General features: G+C 39.9%; 2 protein-coding genes across 2 annotated transcripts in view; one reads left to right on the top strand and one right to left on the bottom strand.

Annotated features, from left to right (window-relative positions):
- Positions 1 to 325: 325 nt before the first annotated feature.
- On the top strand, positions 326 to 4,509 carry BET1 (Bet1 golgi vesicular membrane trafficking protein). The gene is made up of 4 exons (XM_063151516.1): positions 326 to 506; positions 1,747 to 1,862; positions 3,744 to 3,800; positions 4,345 to 4,509. Exons 1-4 carry the CDS (start codon positions 488 to 490, stop codon positions 4,498 to 4,500), a joined length of 348 nt encoding a protein of 115 aa, XP_063007586.1. The 5' UTR covers positions 326 to 487; the 3' UTR covers positions 4,501 to 4,509.
- A 1,256-nt stretch (positions 4,510 to 5,765) lies between these two features.
- The window catches only part of LOC134415736 (probable acyl-CoA dehydrogenase 6), a 75,350-nt gene continuing 65,662 nt past the window's right edge, over positions 5,766 to 15,453 (bottom strand). Inside the window, exons 7-9 of the mRNA XM_063151502.1 lie at positions 13,693 to 13,854; positions 13,419 to 13,569; positions 5,766 to 6,565 (exon numbers count right to left, since the gene is read on the bottom strand). Of these exons, the coding sequence (XP_063007572.1) occupies positions 6,475 to 6,565; positions 13,419 to 13,569; positions 13,693 to 13,854 (404 nt within the window). The 3' untranslated portion in view covers positions 5,766 to 6,474. The remainder of the gene's footprint in view (positions 6,566 to 13,418; positions 13,570 to 13,692; positions 13,855 to 15,453) is intronic.

The raw sequence follows: 15,453 nt of genomic DNA, 5'->3' as shown, positions 1-15,453 counted from the left end.
CCCGGACGTCCGTAACTCTTTGTCTCTGTAGTATCATATTGTCCTATTTCAAATTGTCCAAATTATTATTACTCTAATTGTATTACTACTTTTATAACCATTTTATTACTATTAACCTTTTAAAATTTTAAAAACAAGTAATTGGCGTTTTTCACAGAGAAAAAAAAAGAAATTAAAAGCTCCTCTAAGCGCTTAATTTTAATTTTCTTGGCATTCTGTTGCGGCCCTAGGCCAGGACTACAGCCCCCAGCAGCCCCCGCGCGGCCCCGTCGCGCCCCGGGCGCGCACCCAGCGGGCCGCGCGCGCAGCGCTGTCGTGGCGCTCGCGGGTGAAGGGTCCGCGGCCGCCGCGCCAACCCTGCCGCGACCCGGCGGCGCTCCGGCCTCCTCCTCCTCCTCTTCCTCCTCTTCCTCCTCTTCCTCCTCTTCCTCCTCTTCCTCCTCCTGCTCCTCGTCCCGCTCCTCCCGCGGCAGCTTAGGGCAGAGCCATGAGGCGCGCGGGGCTGGGTAAGCGCGGCGGCCGGGCCGGGCCGGGCTTCGACACGGGCAGGGCCCGGCCCCTGTCAGGGCTGGGGGCGCGGGAGGCGTGAGGGGAGCTGTGCCCTGGGGACAGGGTGCTGGCAGGGCTCGGGAGCTTGGAGGGGAAGGGCCGTCAGCCCTGCCTCTGCCTCTCCTTCTGGCCCGGCTGGATTTACCGAGCAGCGACAGGTTTGTGTTTGTCATAGGATTTGGTTTGGAAGTGACTTCAGAGACCATCTAGGTCCACCCCCCATGCCGTGACACCTTCCTCTAGGCCAGGTTGCTCAGAGGCCCATCCAACCTGGCTTTGAACTAACACTTCCAGGGATGGGGGGGCATCCACAACTTCTTTGGGCAGCCTGTTCCGGTGCCCCACCACCCTCGCAGTAAAGCATTCTTTTCTAGTATTGAATTTAAACGTACTGTCTTTCAATTTAAACCCATTGCCCTTGTCCTGTCACTACATGCTCTTGTAAATAGTCTTGCCCCATTTAGTTGTGCTGTTGTTCAGTTGTTCTAACACCATATTAGTTTGAGCCGTGTTCCCATGAATAGACAGATTTATTGCTCTTCTGTCAAGTCCTTCCCAAATTCAGAAATTGTTAATTTGGGGTTTTTTTTAAGTGCTTCTCTGTTTCCCTGCCATGTTCAGGGAGTAAAAAAACCAAGAATATCCACTGTTATAAATTTATTACAGATATAATCTGGTGCAAATTGAGAAATCCTTGCAGAATTCCTGCTGAGTGTTTTGGGCAGCTTAGGCCTCATTTTTCAGCCAGCAGTCATGTTGATGACTAGAAGGAAACTTTGAACTCCCATGTCATGTTCTGCAACCCCGTGGGTGCTGTGACGGCTTTGTAAAGCTGAGGAGATGTTCACACCCCTGAAGTGTATGACTGAGTCCTAGGACTTCCTCCTAGAAAGTATTTGGGGCTAAACCAGATGTGTTTGATACTACTTTAGATTTATTCCTACACTTCAGATTTGTATTGTGCAGTGGTATTTTCATGAAATCAGACAAGTCTTGGGAACACTTCTTAGGGAATCAGGGGAGGTGTTAGGCAGTGTATCATTAAGAAGTGGGTATTTGATGGTGCTTAGTGTTCAGTCCTTTCCTTTGTCAGACTGACGGGGAGGCCACCCAGCTGCGTGCTGTTTCTGGAGAGGGGATGGGTGTTCCAGCAGGCAGTTCTGAAGGAAGCCTGCCTGCTGACTGTTGTGTTTGCAGGTGATGGAGCAGCTGCAGGGAGCTATGGCTACGCCAACAGTGGCTACAGTGTTTATGAAGAGGAGAACGACAGGTTAACAGAAAGTCTGCGTTCAAAAGTCAGCGCCATTAAATCGGTACGTATTTAACTGCAGTGGTGTCACCACAGCAGGAAGTTCAGGTATATCCATCAGGGAAGCAGCAGACTTAGTTTACAACAGAAATTTAAAACTGTGATGTGTTAACCTGGCTGGATGTCAGGTGCCTACCAAAGCTGCTCTGTCACTCCTCAGGTGGATGGACAAGGGAGGAAGAAGCACAATGAAAAGTTCGTGCATCAACATAAGGGCAGGGAGAGATCACTCACCAACTACCATAATAACCAAAACAGACTTGACTTGGGGAAATGAATTTATTGACAATCAAATCAGTAGAGTAGTGAGAAATAAAAGACTTAAAAAGGCTTGCCACTACCTTTCCTTTTTTCCTGGGCTCAGCTTCACTCCCAATTTTCTCTGTTTCTTAAATCTCAGTGGTACAGAGGAACGGGGAATGGGAGTTGCAGTAAAAAAATATGTAATGTGAAAACAGCTCTTAGAAATAGCCTGCTAATATCCTCTGAAGGAGAAGTTTGGTGTTCCAATGATTCTGATTCCTTTCACAGATTGAGGACTTCTTTCAAACAAGTCTAACTGAAAGACAGCTCTGAGATTAAAGTTCTGTGGATTTCTTGTTCTTAAAAGCTTTAAGTTTTATAAACCACATTCCAGTGAATTTTTTAGGCCTGAACTCACTTGAAGTTTTACTGCTAATACTGTTGCTTTAAATTGGTTTTGTCTCAAAGAGAAATTAAACAGGTTTAGAATAAGAATTTGGAGCAAGTTAAAGGGTAAAAAAAAAGCTTTGACCTTTGTTATCAAATTTCACTTCTTGTCTCCTGCTGTGGTATGTCACATTTCAAAATCCATGTATGTCAAAAGAGTAGTTCATGGTTTCCCAAGGAGATCTTTCTGTAGTTCTGTCTTTTAATGCAATGGGATAATTTTGGCACATGGAATAGCCTTCACATAATCCAAGACGCCTCATGTAAAATCAGTTTCACTCTTGTTTGAAATGCATCAGTACGAGATAATGAGACTCAAGTTCTGACATGTGAAAACAAATGGGTTTTGGCTAATCCAAAGCATGGGGGCCTGGAGTCATTTCCCTCCACCCCAGGAACTGAGCAGTTGTTCAAGGCCAGTGTGCTGGTAACAGAGTCAGGCTCAGTGTCAGTTCTCCCCTGTTGCCTCCAGAGCTGCTTTAAGCCAAGGCTCTTCTTGCTGGTCTCACCTTTGTGATGTTGCAGCTCCAGCTGTGCCTGGTCTCATTCCCCCTGATTCCAACCCTAACCCATTCCTCCCTCACTTCACTTTCTGGCTGGGCCTGGGACCTGTCTCAGGCTTTTGCCCAGGCTGTTGCTGGCCCTGGTCACTGTCTCAGGACTGGCTCTAGTGCAGCTTTCCTCCTCCTGTTCTGTGACATAAAGCAGAGAAGGGCTACACAAGTTCACTGAGGAAAGTCCTCCTGTTTATAGCACAGCAGCTTGTCAAAGAGATGTGTTTGCAGGTTACAAGTGTCAGCTCCAGCAGCACCTGGAGTCAAACCAATGCTCATGCAGTTTTAACAGTTGTTCCAGGAATGGGTAATTGCTGCTTGAGACTTGACTAGATCTTGAGTTTTTTTAAGTCTGTCCAATAATTCAAGTAAGACATTATCTGGAAAAGGGGAAGAGAAGCATTGAGTACTTCCAGTGAGTCTTCAGACTCATCTAGTCAAATGGAAAATCTTTTATTTCCTAAGGGTTATTGATAGAATACTGTGCATGTTATTTTGTTTTTTGAAAATACCAGGTATTGCTTTCACTGGGGAAAATGTTAGTCATGTCATGTATTTTTTGAGTGGATTCTCCAATCTGTGTATTAACTGATTCTTCATATTTAATACTTTTTGGGTTTGGTTTTGTTTTGTTTTTATAGCTTTCCATTGAAATTGGAACAGAAGTTAAAAACCAGAATAAAATGTTATCAGAAATGGTAAGTATTGAATAACTGCCTTTCTTTAAATATGGGTAAGGATTAAAAGTTAATAATGTAAAGCATCCTGTCTTTTAGTATAAACATTGGTATTAAAATTTTGACAGCTTATTGTTGACTGCAACATGTGACTGATTTGCCAGCAGTATCAGTATTTCTGTTCAAAAAGATAAGATGTGCAAATACATTACTCCTAAGGCACAACTTAGATCTTTATGCTTCGGATATCAGTATAGGTTTTTAATCAGCAAATGTCAAGTATCATTAAAAAGGCACTTCTATATTTAATTGTATTCAAGAATAGAAGAAGGAAGCAAAAAACAAGAGAGTCAGAAATGCCTTTTTTGCTTACACTTTGCTTTGGCTTGGGGTAATAATAGCACTGGATAAATGGGTGATAGTTTTGCCTCTAAAATAATTTTAGTTTTGGAAACTTTGAAAAAACAGGGAAAACTATATTGAGTGAGCTGTAAGGGTACTTTTCTCTCAGAGTTACATGTTTTTTTCTCTTTTGTTTGCTTGGTTGTTTCTTTTTTAAATATAGGAGAATGATTTTGACTCTACGGGTGGACTTCTAGGTGCAACTATGGGCAGACTGAGAACACTCTCCAGAGGAAGCCAGACAAAGCTATTATGCTACATGATGCTGTTTTCATTATTTGTTTTTTTTGTGATATACTGGATTATTAAACTGAGGTGATGCATGTTACCTCTGGTTTACATTGTATAATTTCAACTGTAGTCTTAGTTAATGAAGACATTGATTTAAAGTGGCACATTTTATGGATAAAACAGTGAAATTGTTGTAAATTGCATTAACAATTAATGCGAAGTTATATATAGTTTTCTTAATGTATCAGAGTTTTCCCATCATCCCCTGTTTTGGGGGGATTATTTGTAAATATGCAGAAACAGCTAGCATAGCGGGATGGATTTTTTTAGGTGAAATAGTTTTTAGAATTGATTAAAAAAATTCAAACAGTGGTTATTTGAAAATGAAGTACTTGCAGAATTTCAAGGCTTTCTTTTTCGTTCTGCTTTTCATTCTGGGCCATGCTCTAAATTAGAGCTCCAGTTTCAGGCATATAGTCATTTCAGTTGCAAGAGCACAAAGAATATGTAGATCTTTCTAAATAGATCTTACCTATGGAGTTTTAAAGGCTGGCCTGAAGCTAGCAAATGTATTACTGGTATTCCCAAAAATTACTTTTGTGTTTAGATCTGTTAATGTGTAAGTAACTTTAACTGCGTGTTTTGACAAGAAGTTACTTGTCAAAAAACTGGATTTTTTGTTTTTTAATTTAAATGTGACAGATCATGTTTACACATCTACACTTTTAAGCAAATGCCTTTCATCGTTGGGACCAACCAATATGGACACAGTACAAATGTTTTCTTTATATTTAAAGTATTTAAAACTGAAATGATTCAATTGAATCACTTGAACTTTTACCATTACTATGCTTACTTTCCAATTAGTGATAGTCCCTGAATCTGCAGTGCATGATGTCTGAAATACAATGGCAGATCTTTTGAATTTTATATTAAAGTACATTATGATGTATTTATTGGAGGTGCAGTCACATTAGGATTTGAGAACTTAGTTTTGGCTCACCAAGTAGTTTCTAATCATTGAGGCTATTGTGTTGCTGAATTTACCATTCAAAAAAATTTAAGTTTGCTAGATATTGAAATCGCATCTACAATTTTTGAAAAACTTTTTTAAAAATACTGTATGATATGTTACCATTAATAAGCAACTATGAACTTACAAATAAAGTGTCCTGTAGTATTATCCTAGCTAGTGTTGTTTATATACATTTTTTTCTACTGTAGAATATCAGTGTATTTTTTTGAAATGGTGCTGTATTTAAGGGGCAATTTTTATTTTTTTAATCAATAATACAGGCTGCCTCTTCCAGCTTAAATGGCTGTTTTAGGGAGATTTTCAGTAATTATGCACAGTTTTCATATTAATGTGTTTATTTTTAATATTTTTCTTAATAATTATGCATACAACATGGTACATTGCTGCTGAAGTTCAGCCTCTGCAAGCTTCAGATACACTTAAACAGTTGTTTGTAGAATTCTGCAAATAAAAATTTAACATTACTCCCATCACCAAAAGTCCATGACAGAGCGGAGTACAAATTGGTACGGATTTGGCAAAGATGACAGAGCTCATTTTAATGATTGCTTGCTAAAAGTGAAAGATAGGGAAGGTGCCTGTTAATTGAGAGGAAAGGCACTGTTCTGGAGTTTCATTATGGGAGGGAATAATTTGTGCCATGATTGTTCATCTTGAAAGCAGAGCTTTACTGAAATGAGATTAAGCTACATAGCTTCCATTCATATGGAAGTTCTGTTGCTTAATTATCAGCTTAGATGCTCTGAAGTGTAGATAAAGCTCGATTAAAGAACATATTATTTTCTGTGTGCTTAGCAAGGGTCATTGGAAAACTTAGGTCACTCATTGAAAAAATGGAATGCAGGAGGCTGCAAGCTTTCAGAGTGCTTCATTTCAACAAGAATTTGGCATTGGAAAACACAGAGTGGTAATGGTGAAAGACTTTGATGTGCTTTCTGATGGCAGAATTACTGATCTGTACCCCTTCAGTGTGCAGCTCAAGTCATGCTCTTGCTTTCTTCATTTTCAAGGAAGAGTGCAGATGCATCACTTTCTTGGAAGTATGTCCATGTATTTGCATATGATGGAAAGCATGGTTTCATCTGAGCCACCTCCTATTGACATCAATCTCAAGTCCCTGCAGAAACATAAAGAGTAGATTTAAACATTTGCATGCTGTTCTGATGGTGCTGTGCTGGACAGCTTGCCCAGAATTACTTACACATTGGATACAAATGCTACATGCCTGCAGAACACCTCATCCACTGGCTCCTGGGCAGGTGGGCTGTGATGCTGCCCACAAGACCCCTGCTGGGCCTGTCCCAAACCTGTCGGTGCCTAAGCCTGCAGCTGAACTGTAGGAGGGGAGGGAGCTTTTCCAGGGGCAGCAGCAAAAAGCTTTGCAGCTCTTAAATTGGCTTACCTGGGGTAAAAGAGTCAAGTACATGAGGTATTGGAGAATTGCACAGAAAGGGTATAATTTCCATTTAAGGTTTATAACCAATCCAGATTTTCTTAATGACTATGTAAGATCTGGTAAAAGCCTTATTAATTATATGGTTCTTCAATGTTACATTGTATAATATTACAAGTAGTTCTGTATAGTATTCTAGTGTAAATAGAGCTTTTGTGCTTTAAAAATTAATGCTTCAGGAATATTTACTCTTTATTTGATATTTTGAATATCACTCATTTAAAACCTGCTATAACCATCCCAAGTCAACCCTAACAGTATTGCCTAGGTTCCAGGTGCTAGACAGAGTGCTCACTACTGCAGCCTCAAGCAGTTTTACTCACAAATATTTTACCTCAGGGGAGAAGGAAAAAACACCACCAATAAAACTACCAGAACAATTCTAAACTACCTCTGCTTAGTAACCTTAAGATTCCCCAACTTCCTATAGGCCTTGCTGAAGGCAGCAGAGCTGGAACAGTGGTAGGTTGCTTATTCTTAGTGCTGCGGTGCTGTCTGTTTTGTCAAGCTGAAGAAAGTCCCTGCCAATGCTCAGCATTTGGCATCTTCATCGTAGCAACAGCAAGTAACTAATCCCCAGAACTCCTCTGTGATGTCAACAGAAATCTGCAGCAGGAATCCTGGACATATGGGGCTCATTTATATGAAATTATAAATAATGGTAAGATCTGGCTTTGGTGGTGTGTGTGACAGACAAGTCATGCTGTCACGTATAAAGACACATCTCAAGAAACCAGAACACCTTTCATATGTTTAGTGCTTGTCTATATCTTTAAAAATTTGCTGATCGTTATATTTTTGTCTCTGTGGGTGAGATAAGGAATATTTCTTACAGAATCTACAGCCAGGTGACTAATGCTGATCTCTCCTCTGGGGAGCCAGGACAGAAGGTTTCCCCCTAATTTAAGCGGATTAAGATGACAAAAGACACAAATGATTTTAATCCAGCAGCCGTCTTCTGGGAAAGAAACTTGCTTTCATCATAAGAAGCTGAAACCATGGATTAACTATCCTGCCAGAAACTCTGTAAGGAAGCTGGGAAAGAGCACATAGTGAAGTCAGCTTCTATATCAGTTATTTAATGTATGCTTATGGCTTGATAGTTTATCTTATATCAAGAATGCATTATTAATACAGCACATGAGTATTTCAACATATATACATATTGGAATTCGATTGCTTTTGTAAGAGACACTGTTAGGCTACTGCTGTTACGACTTTTGATCTGGCACAATAGCATTTTGCTTTTGATTTCTGCATCACCATTTTGTTGCCACATGACAGAGCAGCACATCCTAAACTACCTGCAGCCCTCCTGAGGTGAGCACCAGTGTGGGGTGGCTTCCCCCTGACCAAGGACCATGAGGAACCAGCCTGCAGCACACCAGGCAGTTTGTAAAGGTGTCATTTTGAGGGACCAAACATCTAGCTACTTGTTGAATGTCATTGAATGCTGTTTTCTTTAGAGAGTGGGAGTTAACCTGAGGAAGGAGAGAATCCAACTGTGTTCTATCCCTCTAAAGTATTCCCTGTGAAGTGTTTCCTTACATTCAGGAAATCCCATGTGTCTGAAATACTCATTGTAGATTATAAGACTTCACTCAACCAAATCAAGAGAGATAAATGGTAAAAATCCATGTTTTAATGAATAAAAGCAAAAAAATCTTCAATGTCAAGTTAAAAAACAGCACTTAAGAGGGAGGATGAGGCACCATTCCCACCCACCAAACTCAATCCAGGTGATTAATAACTTATAGTTAGGTAGCAACTGGAAAAAAAAAAAGGCCCTCCACATTGTCAAATCATGTTTCCCGTCTCCATAGAGGCCATGTCATACAGCCTTCAGAAATGTGTCAAGCACTGCTTGAAGGAGAAAAAGCAAGCTCCCTTTAATCTTGGACTATGCTAATTTGAAGGTTATGAGATAACAAAGTTGTTCTAGTGATTAGGAACCCTGTAATTCACAGCGTGAAAATGTGTTTCTGAATAGTGTAATCCAAAATAGTCTGCAGTTTAACATTCCTCTGTTGGCTGGTGCTGACCCCTCTGCACCCTGAGTGACATTGGACCTTGTTTTGCACAAGCTAAGCCATGTCTACTACCCTGCCCCTAAAACTTTGGTCCCAGTTTTCCTGAAAATCAGGGCTGGTCCTTATCCCAGTCCGAGCTCTCCTTGTGTGTGATTTCCCCAGCCATAAAGCAGGGACATTCACAGCACAAGCAAACTGTTAGATCCTGTAATGTGCTGTATGCAGCTCATGGCACACTACATCTGTCTGTAGCTTCAAGCTGGTAAAATGTGATCATGCTTGCAGTTGTGCCTTCCAGTACCATTTATTACCTACAGCTGAGAAGCTGAGCCTGCTGTGGGAGGTGCTCTACGCTACATTTTCCTCTGGGAAACCATATGGAATTGGACTGAAGCTGTTTCTGTTCCCAAACAAGCTGAGAGGAGCCTGCTGCACTATCTGTGATGCAGGTGTCTTCATGAAACTTCAAATTTCCTGCCAAAATAAACTAAGAAAATTTTTTCTCTTTTCTGGCAGTGATCAGTGCCAGTCAGGGGGCAGAAAGTGAGTTTTGGCGATTTAAGCCCTGGGTTCCCCTAACAGCCTGGCATTATGGCAGCAGTCCCTCAGAGATGCTGCTCTCCACTTCCCTGGTTAGAAGGCCATTGGTAAAAAACCTTACCAAGGTTTGCCTGGCTCAGAGTATCACTGCTTCCCTGGCCATTTATACACTGCTTCTTTTCAGCACAAACTGCACTTGATTTACCCTTTTTTTCTCATAACTCACTATTTAAGGTTTTAACTATTTTAAGGTTTTACTACTGGCAAGAATTTTCTCCAAAAAAGGTACTGATGAACCCTCAAGCCTAATATTTTGTGACTTTTTTCATGTTCAGACCCAGCTAGATTACCTATAGGCTGTCCAAATTAAGCAGAATCTGAAGGAGGCTTTGTTCTAGAGAGAAGAATTTGTGCTGGTGCCACTCAATGCAGCAGACCTCTGACCGGGCTGGCACAGCCCACAGCCATGCCTGCCAGTTCCCATGACCCTGTTCCTTCCCTCTCAGGGACATTCTGAAGGCCAAGAGGAGGGAATGGGCATCACCTTGCCTGCTCTGAGCATAAAGCAGAGTTGAACATAGCTCTGCTTTAAAGTCATCACTGCCTTGATTTGCTATCTTAAAGGTAAACGTCATGTGCTTCATCTCCTAAATTCCTTCTCAAGGTACTCATAAAAGTCAAAGAAATTGGTAGACAGGCATCTGTCTCAAAGCCTCTGCAGAAAAAGTTGGAAACTGCAGATTTTGTTTCAGAGATGACAGCAATTGGTATTGTTTTGTCTCAGCAGTTAGGTACAGACATCAAAGCAAATTGTCAGCAGAAATGGATAGGTTTCATTTTGTTTGGTACGACTATAAATTACTATAACGAAAAAAGCTGATTAAAACCCCCAGTTGTCTGGACTCACTCAAATTTAGACATGTTTTATAAAGAATGAAAGACAATAAACAATGAAATAGAAAATGAAAGTGAATGAAGTATTTGAACTAACTTTTGAAATATGGGAAGGAAAAAAAATCTAGATGGAAATACATTACTTATTAAAAAATCCACTTAAAATTATACAGAATTTAGGTTTTTAACTATCCTCAATTACAAATAGACCTTCATATTGCAATAACTACACGACTGTTGAGGAGTAAAATGAAAATGTGTTTCTTCTGCAGCTATGCATTTGCAATGTTACTTACACTTCTATTTCACATGAGTGGTCAATATTTTTCACTACTGCTTTCTTAAGTCTTTTACAATGTAGCAAGTAAAGAAATGATAGCATTCTCCCCATCACAGCCCATAGGAGAAAAACTTTTGAGAACTGGAAGCAGTTAGACATGATGTTTAGCAGTTAATAACAATCTGAATTTAAAATAAACCAAACAAATCAAACTGCTTTAAGAAGACCATATAAGTTCTTCCTATTACAATTGAAGCACACATAATTACTATTAAAATATATAGATCACTACCTGAATTTTTTTAAAACTCAGGAAGTCTGAAAAATTGCAATAAACTTGATTCAAAAAGGTTTCTTTCCTCAGTCTCTCATAACCTTGAGAGGTTTTTCATATAAATGATGGCTTTGTTCAATAATAGATTTTTGCCAAGTCACGATGTCTTTAAGGCCTTTCAGACAGAGGAGAGAAAAATAAACAAGCATGACTCCAGGCTAGTGCTTTCCTTCTCCAGAATCCTGCTACTAGGGTACAGTTGGGAAATACAGTCATATTCTTTATGGGTTTATATTGTCTTGTATTTTTCTATGAAACCTTTTGATATTTGAGCTCTAAACTTTTCTTTTTTTTTTTTTTTTACCTATTCTTCTTATTAGAATCTGTACAAGTGAGATATTTACATATCTAAAATCAACCCAGTATAGACACCTACACGGTGAAGCAGCTCTCTTCATGCTTTCTAGAGAATAGGAATTAAGATGTGCCAGTTGTTCTACAAAGTTTAAAATGTTACTGATTAAATGACAGATATCAATAAAATAAGTTGGCAGTTTTGTGCTGTTTCTGCTTATGATCTCTAACTGACCCTAATAACTAAAATTCAGAGACTTCATTCACTAACTATGCATTGTACTGTATGTTCTTTGAGGAGTGAGTAACAGCCAGAAGTGTTGAAGATTAACCTACATCTCTTTGGGAACTTCATAAAGATTATGCTACAAAAATGTTTGAACATTAGGACTAGATGTCCTGCTGTGCAATGATACTGCTGCTACTGGACAAACATCACAGTGACGTGAATAGTTACTCAGACTGCTGTAGTAAAAGAAGGGCTTTAGGGAAGTTGCTGCTTTGCTTATTGTCACAGATTAACAAGATTCTATCTTGAACGTGTAATTGTTTATTTAGGTAAAATTCTCCTTGTCCCTTCTTGGACCTTTGGTTACTCAATGGTGGAATTTTACTGATTCATAGAAAATTTCAGAGTATAAATATCACACTGTCCTTAGCCTCATTTATAAGAGTATTTGTTTTAGAGGTAGAAAGATACATTTCTTTAGCCAGCTGACTGCGTCCACCAACAGGAAACAGTCTGGATTTCTTCTAAGGAAAAATGTGACTGTGCTGTTATACTTGGAAATCACTCTGGAATCCACACAGAAAAGCGCTGCTCACAGTTAGCACTATACTAGGCTACGAAATCTTAAACAAAACTATGTGAAAGCGTGTACACATTAATCTGTCCAGACTACATAATTTACAGTAAGTGCTGTAAGGACAGGGATTAATTTTATTTAGATTGCCTACTGCAGTAGTTCTTAACATCTCTATCACCAATGACCATTACTTGTTAAAATAAGGCTGTGAAAAAAACCAAGGAAAACCATCATATTGACAGCTAGCGTAAAAACACCATCATAAAGCAGTCTGTACCTTTGTGAGACAATTTCAGGAGTCCACTTGTAAAAACTATTGAGGATCTGTTGACTTACTGCAATGACATTATTGTTCATAAAATGCTGTTAAAAATAGAAAAAGGAACTCAACCTACCTAAGAAGAAACAAGTTTTTTGCAGATTTTCTCAAGTGTTCTGCTCTCACTTTACACAGACACATTTACCAAAACTTTCAACTAACTGAACGACTGATTTCTCTAACTTTGGATTAGGTGTTGTCTATGTAAGGGTTGAACAGAAAGCTGTTACTGCAAGAGAATCTAAGGTCAATTTTGATCATTCTACAGAATAGAAGACACTGAGGCCAGATACCTAAAAAACTGTTTCCTTAAGGAGAATTTTGCTCTAAGTAGATAGAGACTAAAATCTGAAGGGACCTCAATTAATGTGCAAAAAGGCCTCTGGACCAGTTTAATGATCTAACAACTTTCTGGAAGCAATTACATCTCTTGTATGTCTCACATGGTATCTAGTGACTAAAAGGATGGAGACTGCTATCACAACAGGCTACTGCAGAAGCCAAGTGGGGAACTCCAGCTTCACACATATCCGGGGAAAAAGATAAAGCTGATTTTCATTCATTTTAGAAGAAAGTTCCTGGGTTTATTTCTGTTCTTGTAATCAAGATTACATTCAAACAAAAAGCAAAGAGAAAAAAGTCACTGGTTGGTAGCTCCCAATTTTCCCACCTTTTTTTCTACTCTGTGACACATACCAGAGGACCATCAGGCAAAATATTGAGTTTTCCTCTTCCATTTGACATTTAAGCTAACCTGTGGGCAGTTCAAACTTCACAACTTTAATGCAAAGCCAAGATTTGGCAACAGAATAGTTAAGTTCCGACACCTGTCTACTCAAAGTTAATTGCACTGGGTGTCCTTGCATCCACAATCCATTTCAGAGACATGCTATGAAGTGGAACAAGACCATTCACACTGGTGAGAAGCTCCTGCTCTTTTCAAGTAGGTGATTGTTTAACAGGACACTTAAGAGGCTAAATTTCAGTTAAAGACACTTTGTATTTTCATCACTCTCTTACCTGTAAAGCCTGCTCACGAGAACTTCATTGGTGAATCCCATTCCTCCCCAAAACTGGAGACAGCTGTCAGTCACTTCACGGGTCAGACGACCTGCCTTTAGCTTAGCCATGGAGGCAAATTTTGTCACATCATTGCCTTCTACATAGAGAGCTAATAAAAAAAGAAGACATAAAAAGTCAGTCACTCTGGAAGTCACCTCCCCATGTTCCTTTAGTCTGACAAGGTTCTTTGCTCAAAGAGAAGCACGTCTGGGAAGCAGATGTGGGAGCTCACCCACGGCGCGGTGCAGCAGCGAGCGCAGGAGCTCCACTTCGGCTGCCAGCTCGGCCAGGCGGAAGTGCACGGTTTGGTTGTGCAGGACAGGCCGGCCAAACACCTTCCGCTGCCGTGTGTAGTCAATAGTTTCTTGTATAATAGTTTCCAGTGGTTTCAGGGCTGGAAGAAACAAAGCACAGAACAAAACATCATTTTAGCCAGATCTGTTTAGCTTCTTGTTGAAAAAGAAGGTTTTTTCACATTGTACAAGCATCAAACAATCAAGCAACATGTTAGGTTTTTTAAAGGAAATTGTTCTGCACACTCAGTTTGGGGTGAAGTTTCAGTTCTGAGAAGAGTCTGGTACTTCCTTGTTCCTTGAAGACATCTATCTTATTTGAGCCCTAAACTGCCAAAACCTGGAAGAAAGGGAAGAGAAGTGGGTAGGAAAGAGGGAGAGTCATAAAAAGCAGTACCAACATGATGAGGTAAACTTTATGCTTAGTGTCTCATTTAGGGCCCTAGCAAAAGCTTGTGTCAACTCCTACTTCCCATGCTACCTGTGTGCTGAAGGTTTGTTAAATCCTGGAAATAAAATCTGAAGGCAGACAGTGTAGTGTGCTTGGTGAGGAAGACTGTAGAAATGCAAATTGAAGGAAGCCTTCAGGGAAAAGGCAGAAACCTGTTCTGAGATCAAGGAACACAAACAGACTGCTTATTACATCTGTGTTCTGTGATCCCAGCGTAGAGAAAAAAAATTCATACCCACTTTAAAAAAAACCCATTAAATAATTCTAATGGAAACAGCATGAAAATAGGGTACTGCTGTAAAACAGGTGAGAGAGGCAGCAGACAATGCTTTAAAGCAGAGCTAGTTTGCTGCTGCTTTTTGTGCAATCTCATTTTAAACAAGAAAAAAAGGGAAAAGTTTCTCTTCCAAGGCCTTGAAGTGAATGACTAAGCTATCAGTCCCTTGCAGTGTAGCTGGGATAACAGCAGATACAGAATGTGTGGAGCATTTTGTTTGGCAAATATGGACTCATGTTACTATGACAAGCAGCAGGGCATGATTTCACAAAACTATCTGTATGAGAAGGGTCAAATTTTCTCTTTTCAAAATATGCATATCCACATCCATTTGCATTTAAAGTCTAAACCACAAAACTCTGAATGTGAAATGCAAAATAAACCCAAGCCAAACTAGTATGAAATCCCTTTTCCTACCTGTGAGTTACTCACATGATAGTCCCTTGCAGGAGCCTGGTGTGGTTCCATGTACCTTTTTACTTTGTTTTCAAGATCACTGCTATTTAAATTTCATCTCTGTACTGCTGTCCTGTGTAGACTATGCATCCCACCAATTCCCCCTGCCATGATCATTCACCATCACTTCCACAGAGCACCAATTTTCACATGATGTCTCCACATTCCATAGGGTGATCAGCTTTTCTCATTATCTAAATATTTTCCCCTCCTTTATCATACAACTAACTGCAATGCTTATTTTTCAGAAGAGTATATACAGTAATGTCCTCATTTCTTCTGTGTTAACACACTATGTTGTCACCCAAATTCTGGCTTTCTGGAAAGGAAAATATATTTCTGTTTTCAGGAACATCTCTTGAATAGAAATACTCTCCTTCCAAAGGACAATATCACACAACACTGTAGCATGTGTAACACCAACAGCTTTTTTACTTGTATGTCAATGGTCTCCAGCTTGAGAATTGTAAGGAAAGAGCAAGGAGTATGCAGGCACCACTTGTCCCTTTCCCTCCG

The sequence above is a fragment of the Melospiza melodia genome, chromosome 1 (genome assembly GCF_035770615.1).
Source record: "Melospiza melodia melodia isolate bMelMel2 chromosome 1, bMelMel2.pri, whole genome shotgun sequence".
Lineage (NCBI taxonomy): Eukaryota > Metazoa > Chordata > Aves > Passeriformes > Passerellidae > Melospiza > Melospiza melodia.
Note: the sequence above shows the minus strand (reverse complement) of the source record. Positions and strands in the feature narration are given on the sequence as shown.